The following is a 16,733-nucleotide window of genomic DNA, read 5'->3' on the forward strand; positions in this document are numbered from 1 at the left end:
GCTCCATCTAGGTTGCATTTCCCTAGTTTGTTTATGAGAAGATCATGCAAAACACTATCAAGAGCTTTTCTAAAGTCAAGATATACCACATCTACTGCTTCCCTCCATCCACAAGGCTTGTTACCCTGTCAAAGAAAGCTGTCGAGTTGGTTGGATACGATTTGTTCTTGACAAATCTTTGCTTACTGTTACTTATTACCTTATTATCTTCTAGATGTTTGCAAACTGATTACTTCATTATTTGCTCCATTATCTTTCTAGGTATAAAAGTTAAGCTGACTGATCTGTAATTCCCCGGCTTGCCCTTATTTCCCTTTTTATAGATGGGCACCATATTTGCCCTTTTTCAGTCTTCTGGAATCTCTCCCATCTTCCATGACATTTCAAAGATAATTGCTAATGGCTCAGATATCTCCTCAGTCAGCTCATTGAGTATTCTAAGATCAGGTCACCAGAGCCTGATGAAATGCAAGACATCTAATATGTCTAAGTAATTTTTAACTTCTTCTTTCCCTATTTTAGCCTCTGATCCTACCTCATTTTCACTGGCATTCACTATGTTAGACATCCAATCACCACCAACTTTCTTTGTGAAAACCGAAACAAAGAAGTCATTAAGCACCTCTACCATTTCCACATTTTCTGTTATCGTTTTTCCCCTCTCATTGAGTAATACACTTACTCTGTCCTTGGTCTTCCTCTTGCTGCTAATGTATTTGTAGAATGTTTTCTTGCTACCCTTTATGTCTCTAACTAGTTTGATCTCATTTTGTGCCTTGGCCTTTCTAATTATTTCCTTAAATACCTGTGTTATTTGTTTATATTCATCCTTTGTAATTTGACCTAGTTTCCACTTTTTGTAGAAATCTTTTTTGAGTTTCAGAGTATTGAAGATCTCCTGATTAAGCCAGGGTGGTCTCTTGTCATACTTCCTATCTTTCTGGTTCCACATTTTTCTTCTTGACTGAGAATGATTTTAACAGAGTCCCTGAGTTACATCAGTAGGCCTTTTTCTTGAACTAATTCAGTCTGCCTCCCTTTTATACCTTTTGCCATCAACATTTGTTATTATAGGTTATGAACCTTCATGTACTTTTTACAGTTGAGCTTACAATTTGATTAAATCTGAAGGTCCAATTATCACAACATACGCTTTGAGGCCCTAACACATACTGAGGAAACTCTACAGTGTGCAAAATTTGAATGTACTTGTCAAGATCCAGTAGAAAGGCTACCAGATTCATGGTCCCAGAAACTTTACTAACCTTTTAAAAGGAAAAATCAATGCTTATGGGTGTGTATGTATAGGGCAGTGAGCAAGAGTTCCATGTAAACCTGAAAACCTGCTGTTGGTTTTCAAGGCAGAGAGAATTGCAAAGAGCCTCTTTAGGGTCATGGGAAGGAGGCCTCTGAGATGCCAGGAAATAATCGCTTTGTTGCAGAGATAGGGAAAGCTGGAAGGAGTCTGTCAGGTGGAGTCACAGAGCCGGGAAGAAGAAAAGGAGTCATTGTGGAATCTACTCACTAGGGAGAGAGGGTCATAAGAGTGCTGTTAGATTGCCAGGTGTGCATATGTAAGCAGAGAGGATTATAGGAATTTGTTCTGGGGGCAGGGCACCAGGAAACTGTTGCATTTGAGAGCTTCTGTCTAGAAAGGGCTGAACTGAGGAAATGCCAAAAGGTCACTAAGAGGGAAGGAGTGACTGGGTTCCTATAAGCATTAGAGCTTAGCTAAATACAAGCTCAGAACCCTCTGAGGTTTACTTAGCAATCGCCTCTAGGTGCAATCTTACTAAGCCTTCTCTCAGGAATACTGGGATCTGCTGAAGCTCTTCTTTAGGCTGTGCAAGCTCTCTGTGTATGGTTTTATAGTCTTTTAATTCTCACCAGGAATTGCATTATGATTAATTCATTCTCACAAAAATTCAAAATTATTTCTTTAAATGACTCAGCTGCATGCTGCATCCCTTCTTAATGCCACCTAAACCAAACCCCTACAACAAAAAGCACTCTTGAGAATTCCATAGGTAACTGCTGCTGAATTAATGAGAAATCCACTTACGTCCACTTGATTAATGAGAAATCCACTTTATTCCAGGGCTTAGAAGTGAGGAGGAGGATCTCTAGGCTGTGAAGTTACACACTGGGAAATATGTAAAGAGCTAAGGCTGATAAGTTCAAATGGCAGCTGAAAGTCATTTCCACGAATAAAAATTACTGAAGCATAAGCTGTCAGATTTTAAGGCTTAAAGACTTCTGTTTTTTGGTTAAAACTGATAATTATTGTTGTGCCTTCAAGGTTAAAAAACAGATAGTGTTGCATCAGTGTAAACATCAACTTATAATCAAAACCATGACAACTTCCTGAGCCTCAACATCAGCTTGGCACTGTCCCTAGTTCTCCTGACACCCACAAGGTGCTGAATGCTACAAACTCAGGCAGCAGAACCTGTAGTTATTGTCCTCACCCCAGTCCCACCCAAATATTGTTCCATCCCTAGTTCCCCTTTAAAAAATGCTTCCTTAGGGTCTTTGTCCCATGTAGTATACTGGCTTTGGGTTTATGAATGAATTATTATGCACTTGTGTGGCTGACACACAGGGCAGATAATGGACCTGCTACTACCAGTACTGGGTCACTAAAGCTACAATAGCTGCTTATCCCAGTAGCTGTAGGAGTTCTAGAACCAGGATTCTAGACTCCCAAACCACTCATAATAGTGTCTGCAGCACACATATTTGTTGTCTCCTTCACTCTAAACTGAAAAGAGCCTGGATGTGCATGGTGCGGAAGTGAAGCATTATAAATACATAGCAATCTAGGCTTTTTGAATTTGCTGTTACTGGCAAAAAATCAAAGGTTCCATTTTTTTTCTTTTTGACAAACAATTATGTTGCATCATGAACGTTTGGGAGGAATTCCACATTTTGGCAAATTGGGATTAAATGTGATGTGAGTCATAAATATTTGTAGGTATTTTTAATGAATTTTTAATTCTCTAGACTTCTTTCCTTGTAACTATTCTGAAATAAATCATTCTCATGCTCAGATGTTACAGCAAGAGCCAGGATAAAGCCATCACTCTTGTTGCTAAATACACACATTTTACATGTTTGAATAAAGATTATTGTGGCAAAATTTTGCATCCAAAACACCCCCAAACCAGATGGAAAAATCTAAACAAGTATGTTTTGTGTGTACTAGTGTGTGCAAAAAGTTTGATGCTCTTAAGAACTAAAGCAAACTAGCTTTCATGGTAATATTAATGTTTTGCCATTAATACTTTAATAATAATAATAATTAAAAACTTCTCTGCAATGCGTTTTAAAGCCTGCAAATACAGCTCTACTGGGAACACACTCAAGTAAGTACATAAAGGCAAAATGCTGCAAGTGACTTACATTGCTACTGCACTGGCAGACAATGTAGCAGAACAATTGCATAAGTAGACTCCACATTCCCTTGTATCTACAGTTCAGCAATATGTGGCAGCTCTTCATACCAGCAGGGCTGGCTCCAGGCACCAGCGAAGGAAGCAGCCAATGGAAAGGGGTAGCAGGTCTGGGTCTTCAGTGGCAATTCAGCAATTCAGCAGTGGGTCCTTCAGTCCCTCAGAGCAAAGGACCCACTGCCGAAGAATGAAGCAGCATGGTAGAGCTGCCACCAAAGTGCCACCGATCGCGACTTTATCCTCCCCCCCCATTTCACCACTTGGGGTGGCAAAAAAGCTGGAGCTGACGCTGCATACAAGTCTGTGTGTGACTAAATATTCGTCAGGTTGGGTAGAAGTAGTCTGCGACCTGTGTTTTTGCACATAGCAGGGCTAATAAGAACCAAAATCCTGTATAAAGAGACAGTAGCAGACTCCCAATAAGTTGGATAAGTGGACATACTACTTGTAGATTCAGTTTCCTAGTCCTGTGATATTCAGGTGCATTTTTCTTGATCAAAGCCAATTTATTTTGGTTTTGCTCTATTTTCCAGGATTTGACCCAAGGTCCTTATCAACCTGTGTATCTGTATTAGCCAGCTGCATTGTACTGTGTAGGTGCTTTTCAGGTGTGAGACTACAATGAGAGAGACAGAGACACACTTGAGAAGAGACAGAAGGCACTATACACTCGTACACTTTTCATCTGAGGATCAAGCCCCAGCTGATAAAGCAGATATTAAAGGCCAGTTTCTTATACTGTTACTTGTTTCAAGCTGCACTAGAGAAGTCCCTTTGATTTCGTTGGAAATACTCCTGAGTAAGGTACTACTCAATGTGAGTGAAGGTACAGAATCTGGTCCTGCCAACCGTATAGCAGGGTAGCATTATTATAGAAATGCAGAAACCGAGGCATAAGCAATTAAATTACTTGCAAAAATTCCCACAGGGATTCAATTTTAGTACTAGGAAAACAGAACCTAGGAGTCCCTTCTTCCAGTCTCCTGCTGTAACCATTAAAATATGCACCAGAGGGACAGAGACTTGAGAATGAGGAGGAGAAAGATGTTACAAGACAGTGATAATATGCACCAGTATTTACAGGCAGAAAATATTTTGGTCTTATTATTGTTCTACTTTTGTGAAGAATTTTAAAGTGTTTCTTAAAAGCATTATGACAAATTGTAAACACTTGTCTTTTGGGCTTACAAATTTGTAATAATATGCTAACTTATTTCCCTGGAGACATGGGGGAAATAACAATACTTACAAGGCTAATAAAGAGCAACTTCATGATTTAAATCCTTTGGTTGCATTTCATATGCCTGCTCCTTTATTGCATAACAGATTTTGGCACTAAAGTACAGTTAATTATTGATGCTTCGGTTCCAGCTCATATCTGGACAATTATTGTATTCGAACACCTCTTTCACTTAATTTTATGTTAGATGCCAAAAATCAGTTCAAACTTTAATTATGTCAAAATATCTTCCATCTTAAAACCACACACTATGTAAAGATATCCAAGACATAAAAAGAAACAGACATGAAAGATGCTGTTGAAACTACTCTGCAGTACATACTGCCTGCTTCATTTCCTCAGGTCTCCTCTTTCCAATCACTTTTTGACCATCACAATACATTATTTTAATATAATTTGCATATTTAGATATATAATTTCAATTTCAATTTTACAAATTCAGTTAGTGCCTTGTTAGATTTTTTTCTTATTGCACATGTAAGAATTTGGGCACTAGTACATTTTTAAGTAGAGCATTTGTTCTTTTAAGACAAGTTAAAGTGGTAGAGAACTGAAAGCATCTGTATTTTTAATTCCTATATTTTTTAATTTGGAGCTGTGTTGTCTAGTCACATCCACATATTTTCTAAAGGAACAGAATTATCTCTTTCTATTGAAAAGAATACAAGGAAAGCTGAAAAGTATGGTCTGCAATATAATATGGAGATATTAGACTCCTTTCAATGCCACATTATTTCCAAGTAGAAGTATATGGAGAGTATTCAGAAAGACTTTCAATAAAAGTCTCAGTAGCTATTTGAAACTGTCTGAGGTACACAAACAGCTGTGCCTATATGAGAGAGAAAGGTATAGTACATAGATATGATGTATGGTCCTTCCAGGCTAATACATGGGACTTCACTTAAGGAAATTAAATTTGAGAGTCTAAATATCTTGGCAGTATGCTTTTAAAAATAAAAACAAATGAACTGGATACATTACAACTGCTCTCTAGAGTTACTTGTTACAAATGTTGTAGAATCTATTTGGAAAACATAAACCAATGATTTTCAGAAGTGTTTTGAATCCTCCTTTTGGTCACTAGATGGCAGAAATGCACAATACTTAACCAACAAAAGCTCTAAAACATGAGAGCAAATTTATGATGAAAAGAAAGTGAGTTTTTGTAAGGCTACAGAAACAGGAGCTGGAGGAAACTGATTATTAGGTCAGCGGATCAAAAATAAACATTTTGGAGCTCATAGTTCACCTATTTTCACAGCAATTGTATTTGGCTACTAATATTTCAGGTGCTGTCATAGTCCCATGTAAAACAATATTTTCTGAGATTTATAAAAATGTGGTCAGGAAGGAAATATAAAACATGGGGCTCTTGTTGCTTTGCAAAGTTTACACAGAAACAAACATACATCGAACTGAGTGAAAATTTTTTGACTAGTAGCTTGTCAAAAAAATGCAGTTTCACATCAACTGAAAGAAATAATTCATGAATTTGGGTTGAATTCAGTGAATAGTTTTGGTGAAAAAATGATTATTTTTTTCTTAGGAAAAGTCAAAGTTTTGTTTTGGTATTTTCAAAACTATTGTTTCAAAACAACATTTCATTTAGAAATTTAGCTAATTAAAAAAAAGATGATGGTACTATGGAACACAAAAAACTAAACCACTCCGCTCTCCAAAAAAACAAACAAAAAAAACCCCCAAAAAACAAACAAAAACAAAAAAACCACATCCAGAACAATTATTATAACTGCTTTTTTTTCTCCCCATTGCTAACTCAAAAACAAGTTAATGCTTGTTTTATTTATTTTAATTGAAATGTTGCAGGCAGATAAGTCCCTGGTGTAAAGTAACTTTTGGTATTTGGGAAAACAAAACAAACACAAGTTACTTCATTTTTCAAAGGTGGCTGTGTATATACAATGTAACCTCTCTTTCAAATCTACTGCATCAATAGTTTGAAAAGCAATTCTTCAAGAAGTTATTTTATTTAAAAGTCACGAAGTCATTATCCGTACCGTATTGTGTGTACATCTTTGCAGATCACCCAGTACATAGTCATTTTGGGCTAAATGGTGCAATTTACATACAACCTTAAGTAGGGAGTGGTGCAAAGCTGTAGTTCCTCCTCCCGCCCAGCACAATCTCCCCTGGAGTTTTCTAATGCAGGCTACTACCCCCAGTGCTCTGTGGGCTGGTCCACGGACACGGCAATGTGTTCACTGGAGGAACTGCTTGCAGGAACTGTTATTGTGGTCAGCCCTGGAACAGGTGAAAGAGTGGGGGTTTCTTGCATGCCTCTGCTGAATCCCTTGTGCAAAGTCTGATCACAATTTCACCCTTTATTTTACATGTTCCAGTTAATGCTTGCTTTACACGCACTCTTGATCTCTTTCTTGCCACAGTCACAGAAGCGATTTTTTTTGCCAGAAAAAAAAGTTTCACAAATCATCTCACTTTTGTGATCACACAAACAGTCAGAGTGATTTATCCAAGGCTTCCTACTGTTTATAAATGGCTCAATGATGCAATCAAGGAGCAAAGGCAAAACCACATGACTTCTGTGACCACTTCAGTGGCAAAAATAGCACTCAAAGCAATAGTTCACAGCCAATAATCTGTGAGCAAGCCACAGGCTGAAATTTGTTTGCATGAAACATATTCCATCATTGCAACTAATGAACAAATTAGTAACAACTGAAGTCTGTTTGTGGATAATTCATAAACAGAAAAAGGGGTAAATATGCTACTTAAATCGTTCATTGAAAATTGTTTGCCCAGTTCCAGGGCAAATTTTGCCCTACTTAGGCGAATGTATCCCTTCCTGAAGTAAGGAAGTTACAGTCCCTCTGTACGGCTCTGGTATACCTGCACACAACTGGCAATGCTCCACTTGAGATATTTTCTTGAGTGGAGTTTTAATTTACAACAGCAGAATATTTGGCTGTATTGAATTCTGGGTGAATTCAGTCAACAGCAGCAAGTGATTGACTAGATTTATTTAAAAAGATGTAAAAACCAAAGATAAACTACTGCTAAAGGGGACAATAACAACAATCTATGAATGTCTAAAAGGTGTCTAAACACCAAAGAAGGAAAGACAATTCAATGGATGGGCCAAAGAGGTAATGTACATAGCTAGGAATCATTTCATGGAGTTAGGGAAATGGAAATTTAGGTTGACAAATATATTGTATTATTTTTCTTCTTAAAGTTGTGAAACAGTCTCCAGCACTTGGAACTTTTACTACCAGAAGGGACGTTGTAGAAAACACTCCCACACTGGGAGGCAGAAAGAGTGGATGATTTAATGGCCATCTCTAACTTCGATGATTCTAGAATACCAGAGAAGAAATCAAAGCAATAAAATGCTTAGGCTTTATTTAAAGTGATGGCAGTCCTAATGGTGTCTCACTGCAGCTGTTCTTCAGACACGGATGCTGCCACAGACGGTGGCAAGGGCCAGTCTAGATTCCTTTTTATCTGCTTACTCCACCTCTATCAATACTATCCCGTCTAGGCAATTAATTCTGACACAAAGCTTCAACTAGAATCAATATCTTCCTTTTTTCTAACGTCTATAGTTTTATGATTGAAAGGCAATTTCAGACATTTAATGTGGTTTTGCTATCACAGAGGACAAAGTAACAGTATTAAAATGCTATGAGGTATATTTGCACTGTTGAACATATTACTGGAAGATATTAATTTTTTACAATGTTATTTAATTCAGCATATTGAAATCCTCATTGCTTTGGATGGGCTTGCAGGGTTGAAAATTTAACTGTGTTGGCTAAAGTACAACTCTTGTGTGTTACAAAATGAAAGTAAGTTATTACAGCAGACTCAGCCCTCTACCACTGATGTCACTGTTTTCACGGAACAATTTCATTCTTAACTTAGCTTTACTACAACTGGAAATAGTCTACACACACTACAATCCACTGTAGTCATTTGGTTGACGTAATCTGTAAAATGATTTTTTAAACTTCAAACTCTGTTCTTTTTGTTGGCATTGTTTCCTTAGGAAGACTCTCCTCTCCACAGAAGTGTGTGCTTAGACCGGAGAATTTCCCTTTTATTACCATCATCAATTTTTTTGCATAGTGTTGTGCTAGAAATATTGAGGATTTTATGAAGCATGACCTCAGTTCACATGAATGTGCTATCACAGGCATGACTGCTTCTAAAACTACGGATGAAAGAAATGGCAAGGGAGACTCTTTTCCAAGATGAAAACTAGAAGTGAACCTCCCTAAAGAAAACACAGGAATATTTGTGATCTTATTGTCTTTAAATCAACCTCTAGTGAAAACTGGTACAACTCCACTGACTGACAAAATAAACCCAACCTATACACTGTTCAAATTGATTGGCTCCAGATATTTCTTAGCTGTGTTTCACCTTATTCCAACTTTCCTTTCAAAAATAACAACCGGGAAATGAAATGCAAACAAACTAGCATGAAAGACAGACAGAAAAAGAACTAGAGGTAAAGAGAGTGAGAAGACATCCATGATGATGTGGTGAGGATAAAGGTTTTACTGACATACATTTGGGAGAGCAGTGCTCACAAATGACTTTGCATGAGTCATGCAGTTCATCCCAAATGTGTGTTGATAAAGCTTTTGTGAACTACCTCACACCAGTAAGGATTTCCCATAGATGATGCCACATCCATAGTAAAAGTATTTTAGAAATGTTTTCCAGAGATGTATTTTTAAAGTAAAGCCTTTATTGATGCTGCTTCTCCATTAATGTGGCATTTCTAGACCACTGGAGGGAAAGAAAAACTAAATTGGCTTCCTACTATAACTGAACAATAAGCTACTGATCATTAAGATCATGTGAGTCCCTTTTTATCTTGATGACTGTGGCAATGCACGATGTAAGGGGCTATATTTCAGTTCTTGCAATGTATGTTTAGTTCTCCAGAGACAGAGCTTAATCCAGGGTTAAGAGGAGTTTGGTTTCTATAGTTTTGTTTTAATTTGATTATGCTGTCCGTCCGTCTATTTCCCTTTGCCTCATTCACAGAGACTTAGACATCTATTAACCTATTTAACCAGTTGGGCCAGTTCTTGTGATATTAAGGAGATGGCACCATAAATTTGCAGGAAGTCATATCTGATCCCTCCAGTATCTTTACCTTAGGTGAACTCACCTTAGCTGAATGACATGAAAGTACAGTGAAAATCACTGGAAATACCTGATGTATTAATAATGAAACAGACCACATTAATCTGCTCTATTGTATATGTTCTATACATAAGAGATTCCTGTTAATCTGTACATGAAAATCCTACAGCCCATGGAAACATCACTCTGAGGAAAAACATGTTTTGATTGTTGGGATGAACATCAGGGTGTGATAAAATGCTGAATGTCATTCCATTTGTATTACCTGAATTAAACTCATTGAGAACATCTTTATTATTTAAAAGTTATCTGCTAACCAGTTAACTAAGATTCTCAGCTGTGCCAGAGGTCCACTCAGTACAGCTGGAGTAGAATGAAGAAGGGCAAAGATGGCTTGAAGCCATCCTTTATGCATTCAAATCTGAAGGAAGCCAAGGATCAGTTCAGGAAACACCAGTGTACAGTGCATTATGGATACTTCCCCTTCTACCACATCCTACCCTTTATACCTAGGACTTGGGAATTCTCCTGTGCTGGGGGAATCCTTCCATTGCCTGCTTATGTCAGCATCATAGTCCCTTTACACTGCTAAGGAGTAGCAAAGGGCTATTGGAATAGTGCTTTGTTGTGGCAAAAGGAAAAATATATATATATATCTATCAAAATTGGGTTTCTTAGGCAGAAACAACTATCCAAAGGATGGAAGGTAACAAAAATTCATCATTAACACACATTGCTGGATTTGCACATTATTCGTTTATCACAGCATCTAGGAACAACATTTAAGGAGCTGAGGTTATGGCTGTAAATGATGGCTCTGGCAGGAAACTTTGATGAATCACAGTGAATTCTTTCACTAAGGACCCTTCTACTCTAAAGTAAAAAAAAAAAAAAAAAAAAAAGACACAAGGAGACAGGGTGAAGGATTAGAGTACTGCACATTATATAGAAACCCTAGACTGACTTCACAGACAAGTTCTGTCACTCAGCAGGGAAGGAGAGCCTTCAAAAAGATGTAGCCAGACAACAGGCAAAAATGAGACTACAAACAACAATCAAGGAGAATGCTTTTGCCTGGATCAGGGACGATTCTCCCTACCTAATGGGAAGGAGTCACGTACAGTATTTAACTTACTTTTCCTGTAAAATAACATCTGCTGTAGCAAAACTAGTTTCTAAAAGCTGTAGAAAGTGTATGAGCTCTCTAATATTACTATTTATTATTTAGATTGTGGTACCACCCCAAGTAAATCAAGCTATCCGTGCCCCCAGGAACATATAGTGCAAACAATCATCCTTTTGTAGTGGGGGGCATTGGCTCAACATTCACTTTACATCCCCCCTCAGTACTTAGCTAACTCCAGGGAAGGTAATGATATAACCTACCAGACCAAATTCAATGAATTCACTGAATCCTGATAATTTTCCAGCTATCACCCCGATGTGGTGTCATCCCCAGGCTTTCTAGTCATTGGTCCAGCTTTAAGAGCTCTCTAACTCAACGTTGGCATCAAAGCATAACATAGTCAGCTAAATCACTCATTGTCACAGTGTTGACATTGTCTATTTACAGGATACCACATATATTTATATATAAAGACTCCATTAATTAATTTGATCTGCTGTGTCACACTGCACATGCTAAATATGTTCAAGCAACATATATTCGCTCAGACATCTCTGATGCTGCCTCACTGTCATTGACCAACTACTGTGATGTCATTCAGGTTGCTGGCTTCCAGGTTGCAAATGTCTATAAACTACCAAGTGTGAACTGGGAACAGCCAGTCTTAACCACTCTCACTCACCCAGCTGTTAATGTGGATGAATTCAACAGCCAACACACTCACTGTGGTTACTCAGAGCCAGATGCAGACAACGAACAACTGGTGGAGTGGGCCTCAAACAACCACCTTGTTCTCATCCATGACCCAAAACAATGGGGTACATTTCACTCAGATTCTCTATAAACACATGCACTCCTGATGCATGTGGTTTATCACAGAGCAAAGTGGGAATTATGTGTGTGGGGAGGTCCCTTTGTTAAAAGTAATGATAACTATAACTGCATTCACTCCAATGGGAGCTTTGCCTGAATAAATACTTCAGGATTTGAACTAAAGAGGAAACCTGTATTTTGTATTAAGGATAGAAGAGCTTCCAAATAGTATGTTGGCACACATTAATTCCATTAATATTTATCTCTTGCCATCTCTGCTTTATTCCCCTTTATCTCTCTGAGTATTTCTTTTTAACCCTGACTGCTCGGCTTCATTTTGTGCCCTCTGTTTTCACTCAACACCTTATTATTCTCTCCACACCCTCGACCCCCAACAGTCTTTCCTAAGCAAAAGGTGAGACCAATATCATTGGAATCTTTCCCATTGTTCAACTGAGTTGGGCCAGACCAGTTCAAGTTTTAACTGTTTTTTATTTCATTGTTGTATAGGTCCGTGATTATTCACGGCAATGAAGATCTATAAATGAATGCTTTGGATTATCTGCCCAGGTTGTGAGCAGTGGCAATTAAATCTAACTTACCTTTTCAAAAAGCAGCCTAATTTCAGATGCTTCTCCTTTCAAGCTGGTGTTCACTGCCATGCAAAAGTCACACCTCACAACCTCTCTTAGGGAATTGCATTTATGTATCAAGAGCAAAATGGACGTGGTAAATGTCCCATGCAATAAAACCCACCTGTCTGCTGAAATGGACAGCTCGCAAAGACAACATCTGTTACATTCCTTCACTGGGGTGCAGGACGAAGAACTGCTCTGTCAAACTGGGCCCAGTGTGTGTGTTTTGATATCAGCAATTAAAATGAAAAGCAATTTACTTACCAAGCCAACTTCTGTTTAAATACACTGACACAAACACTGGAGGGACTGTGAAGAAATCTACTACCGAGTTAACTTCCAGCCAAAACCACAACTTGTCATTGGCAGCAATGAACTAGAAAAAGAAAAGAGGAAAGAATCAATTTATAAGCATGTCGATACATCTGTGTGCAATAGTCTCCTTTCTGAAGATTAAGTTCCAGTTTTACTTTAGGAGTTAGTGGAGCAACATTTGGTATCCTCAGATCAATCACAACTAGACAGTGGTTTTATCTGGATGATAAAACTATTACCTGACAATATTACTTGGCAACACTAAATTGACAATGGGAGGGCCATATATCAAGTAGAGAAATGAAGAACATTTATGCATTGAGTTTTCAAACCTGTTGCAAGGAGACAGATTCAACAAATCATTCTTTTAGCAAGACTATTTCAGGTAATCTTTTTTTTATAAAGTCACCAGGGGCTAGGGGGCATGGGGGAGAAATCAGATTTCCACCATCACCGCCACTCAAGTATTCTGAGTATTTGACAGCTGGCACACCCATGTGTTTGGTACCGATTTTTTCCTGGCATTTTTATGATCTCAGCAGAATCATATGTGCTCTGTGGGTGATTTTAATGTTCCCTTTTAGGAACTGCCATGCAAAAATTGGTTTAAGGGTAGACACCAAACTCAGATGTACATCCAAGACATTCTTTCATTTAGTTAGAGAAATCAGGAATCTACTCCAGCTAGCTCTTGAACGCTGGACTATCAGATACAAAAGCAGTACCTTTAATACTTCAGTTGAAAGCTAAAAGCAGTGTCCATCAACCTTCACTGATATTACACTTTACCATATAATTAATTCTCAAGCCCATGATTCCTACCTGCCAGGACCACTTCAGAACTTTGTTTTACAAAAGGTAATACATGCTGTATACCAATTGCATTATAACTCCAGAAAGATTATTAGAAAAGGGCAAGTAGTAATAACAATATGATTAATGTCCCACCCATAAAAAGGCCCCTCATGTTTATAAGATGAAAAATATTTCTATACTCACGAACTCACATTAAAATAATTAAACAGACACCTGATTACTCAATTAACATCAAAGGTCTGGCACGAAAATATAACAAGGAGATACTGAGTTTAGGCTAAAACTCAGCATAACTATGTTGGGCCAGGGTGTCTCAGACACATTGAGATTTTAGGAAGATATACACAGAAATATTTAGGCACAATGGAGTTGGTTCTTATCAGAATTTCAGCCTCCCATAGCTCAGAAATCCCTTGCTTTCAGAAATCAAGTCAAACTGTAAATGAGACTTCATTCAAATGCAGTTTGTTGTTTGCAAAAGTCCCTGGTTTTACTATAATGGTATTGAATACAAATGCTATGAAAGTATGGTGAAGGTAATTCATTTAAATAATTAATAACTCTCAAACAAATTCCATAAATGCAGCAGGATAAACTCCTGGGGGTAATCCTTATCATGCTTCAAGTGTTTGCATGCCATCAGTAAGGTACTTGGCAATATTTTGTGCCTCCCAAAGCTGTGATTAGCTCTTGAAAACCATAGCTCTATCACGTCTTATTGCCTGACTATCTGGTAATTCATTTAATTTGTGTTTTGTCTTCATTAGTAGTTTGAGAGCTTCTATTTCTTGGTTACAGCAAACTTGGATGCCAGCTGACTAAGAATTTACATAGCATGCATGTGTTTGGACACATATCTTCTAGACCTGTAGATATAGGAATATTTATATGATTGTAAGTTGCATTTCATTATTTCAGGGGAAAGAGATGGAGAAGAGTACAGTTAAATAATATTTCTTCAAATAACTTAACTTGTTAGTAAGTCTTCACAAAAGCACTTTAGCCCGTCAGACTATACTGAAAGAACTTCAGGTAGGAAATAATTGTTATGTATCTAGCAAATTCACTACTGAGCCAATTCTGCCACCTTATTCAAGTTGAGTAAAAACATATTCCATACTCAGTGTAAATCAGCATGGGTAATACATGCATAAATTATTTTCTGTGTGCAAAATGTGTCACAGACCTAAAAAGAGATTAGGACACCTCTGAATTTGTAGTTGCTGGCAATTTACAGGTACTGTGCATTGAATCTGTTCTGAGAAGGAGTCAGAATATCTTGATGGTATAGTGGTCACTTTTAAAAACCTAAAATAACCATATCTTAGTAACTGGTATACATTCTATTATGTATTTGTGATACAGAATACGGGAAGTATAGATAATACTTCAAATACTGAGATGATCTAATCTATCAAAGGGCTAATGACTGTATCTAGCCTGGGTCAAACTGATCAGATAAAATAACAACCAACCCAGACCTTTTGTTCAAATCACAAATCACATTTTTTACTGGTTCCTAAAATGTTGGTAAACTTTTTCTTAACATTGTATTCTCAGACACTGCTGCACTTCCAGGTTCTGAGAAGAAACAAAAGCAGAAATGCCAAAATACCAAAACACTGTGTGAACCAGAAACAGGATATGGAGGAAAGCTCATCACAGCATGTTTAAAAGAGTTCCAGCCATTTTGCAGACTTTCTAACCTTTTCAGGTTCTCCTATCAGCATTAGTGGCCATGTGGTCCTTGAAAACTTCTACTGCTCCTGCTCTCCCAACTAGCAACAGTAACATTAATTTCTAGTGCATAGCCCATTCCCCTGAATTTAGCAAAAAAACCCAGCATGCATTATGGGTTCAATTGGCCCAAATATTTATTTAAATGACTAGTGATTTTAGGTTCTTTGATTTTTGGATGCCCAACCTGATTCCCATTAAAGAGACCTGGTTCGAAGAAAGTGGGGAGAAGAGGCCAATGATACATTTTCAAAATAAAATTTTCTCTAAGAAATTAGCACTCAGACAGGTGCTAGCTTGACAGCCTCGTAGACACATGATGCAGCAGTGAACTTCCCCATACTACCTCACCGACCTGAAATTTGAACCGGAGCAAACACATTGAGGAGCACAAGGGTAGTTCAATCACTCATCCTGAGATTGCCCACGGTGGGTGTTTAATGCCAGTAGTTGTGGCAGTTTTTGTGATGTAGACATCAATCCATTGGGAACTGGACTGAGACCAAATTCCACACAGGCCACTGAGCAGTATCAGAAGATAGTAGATTGGCAATAGTCTAGGTTGTCAGTTGCAATCCCCTTATCCATTCCCCTCATCACTGTTACTTAGAGGCTCTCAGTCCTGAGCCAAAATCTTTACTTACAGGTCTCAGAAACCACATTAATTTCTTGCATTATGGCAAACGAAGAGTTAGGCAGCTGTCAAATAATCTCTGAGTACATCATTGCTTTCCCTCCCCTGAACCACACGACATAATTCAAGGTACTTACACGCAAGCCGAAGTAGAGTAGGAAGAACACGTTGAAAGCCATGTCTATCTGTAACGTGAAATCTTTGTAGAAATTCTGGCAGGATTCTATTGGGCTATTTGAAAGAAAAAGAAATTGAATAAACTGGTGGCATCAGAGTGCATGGAAAATGTCTTTTTTCCCCACTTTGTTTTGATAAAAGCCTGAATTTAAGAGCAACCATTTTGTTTTCCCACCCCCCGCAAAGTACAAGCAGGCATTTCCAAAAAGAACATTTAATTCATTCAGTCAGTCACTCATTCATTCCTAGTGTTCACATGTTCAGGTAACTCCCTGAAAATAAACATGCAGACATCTTAAGGAAAGACAAGCAGGAGAATACCTTGGGATCCCCTAACTCCACATTAACCCTTAAAGAACTGACTTCTTTTTATTGGATACACAACTACAAAGTTTAGGAACTAAATCTAACAGGCACACAATTTCACTGATACATTAAACATTTCAAATTAATGTCATAATGTAAAACCTTAAAAACTGTAGTTGCTTATGAATACATCACCCATTAGCAACCTGGGGGAGTTTGCGTTGATAGGATTCCTTGTTTTTATAAAGAGTTTTTTTTACATGTCTAGATACATACTTTATGTACAGTACTATGACCTGACTAGGAAAGCAGTATAGCCCACTAGTAAAAATTAAACAACAAC

The 16,733-nt window shown here is 37.8% G+C and overlaps 1 protein-coding gene across 28 annotated transcripts in view; it reads right to left on the bottom strand.

Moving 5' to 3' along the window:
• KCNMA1 (potassium calcium-activated channel subfamily M alpha 1) overlaps nt 1-16,733 on the bottom strand; it is an 886,632-nt gene that overhangs the window by 286,439 nt on the left and 583,460 nt on the right. For all 28 annotated transcript variants that reach the window (XM_050960013.1, XM_050960012.1, XM_050960004.1 and 25 more), the window contains exons 4-5: nt 16,045-16,138; nt 12,670-12,781 (exon numbers count right to left, since the gene is read on the bottom strand). In XM_050960013.1, the coding sequence (XP_050815970.1) occupies nt 12,670-12,781; nt 16,045-16,138 (206 nt within the window). The remainder of the gene's footprint in view (nt 1-12,669; nt 12,782-16,044; nt 16,139-16,733) is intronic.

The sequence above is a fragment of the Gopherus flavomarginatus genome, chromosome 6, assembly GCF_025201925.1.
Source record: "Gopherus flavomarginatus isolate rGopFla2 chromosome 6, rGopFla2.mat.asm, whole genome shotgun sequence".
NCBI classification, from domain to species: domain Eukaryota; kingdom Metazoa; phylum Chordata; order Testudines; family Testudinidae; genus Gopherus; species Gopherus flavomarginatus.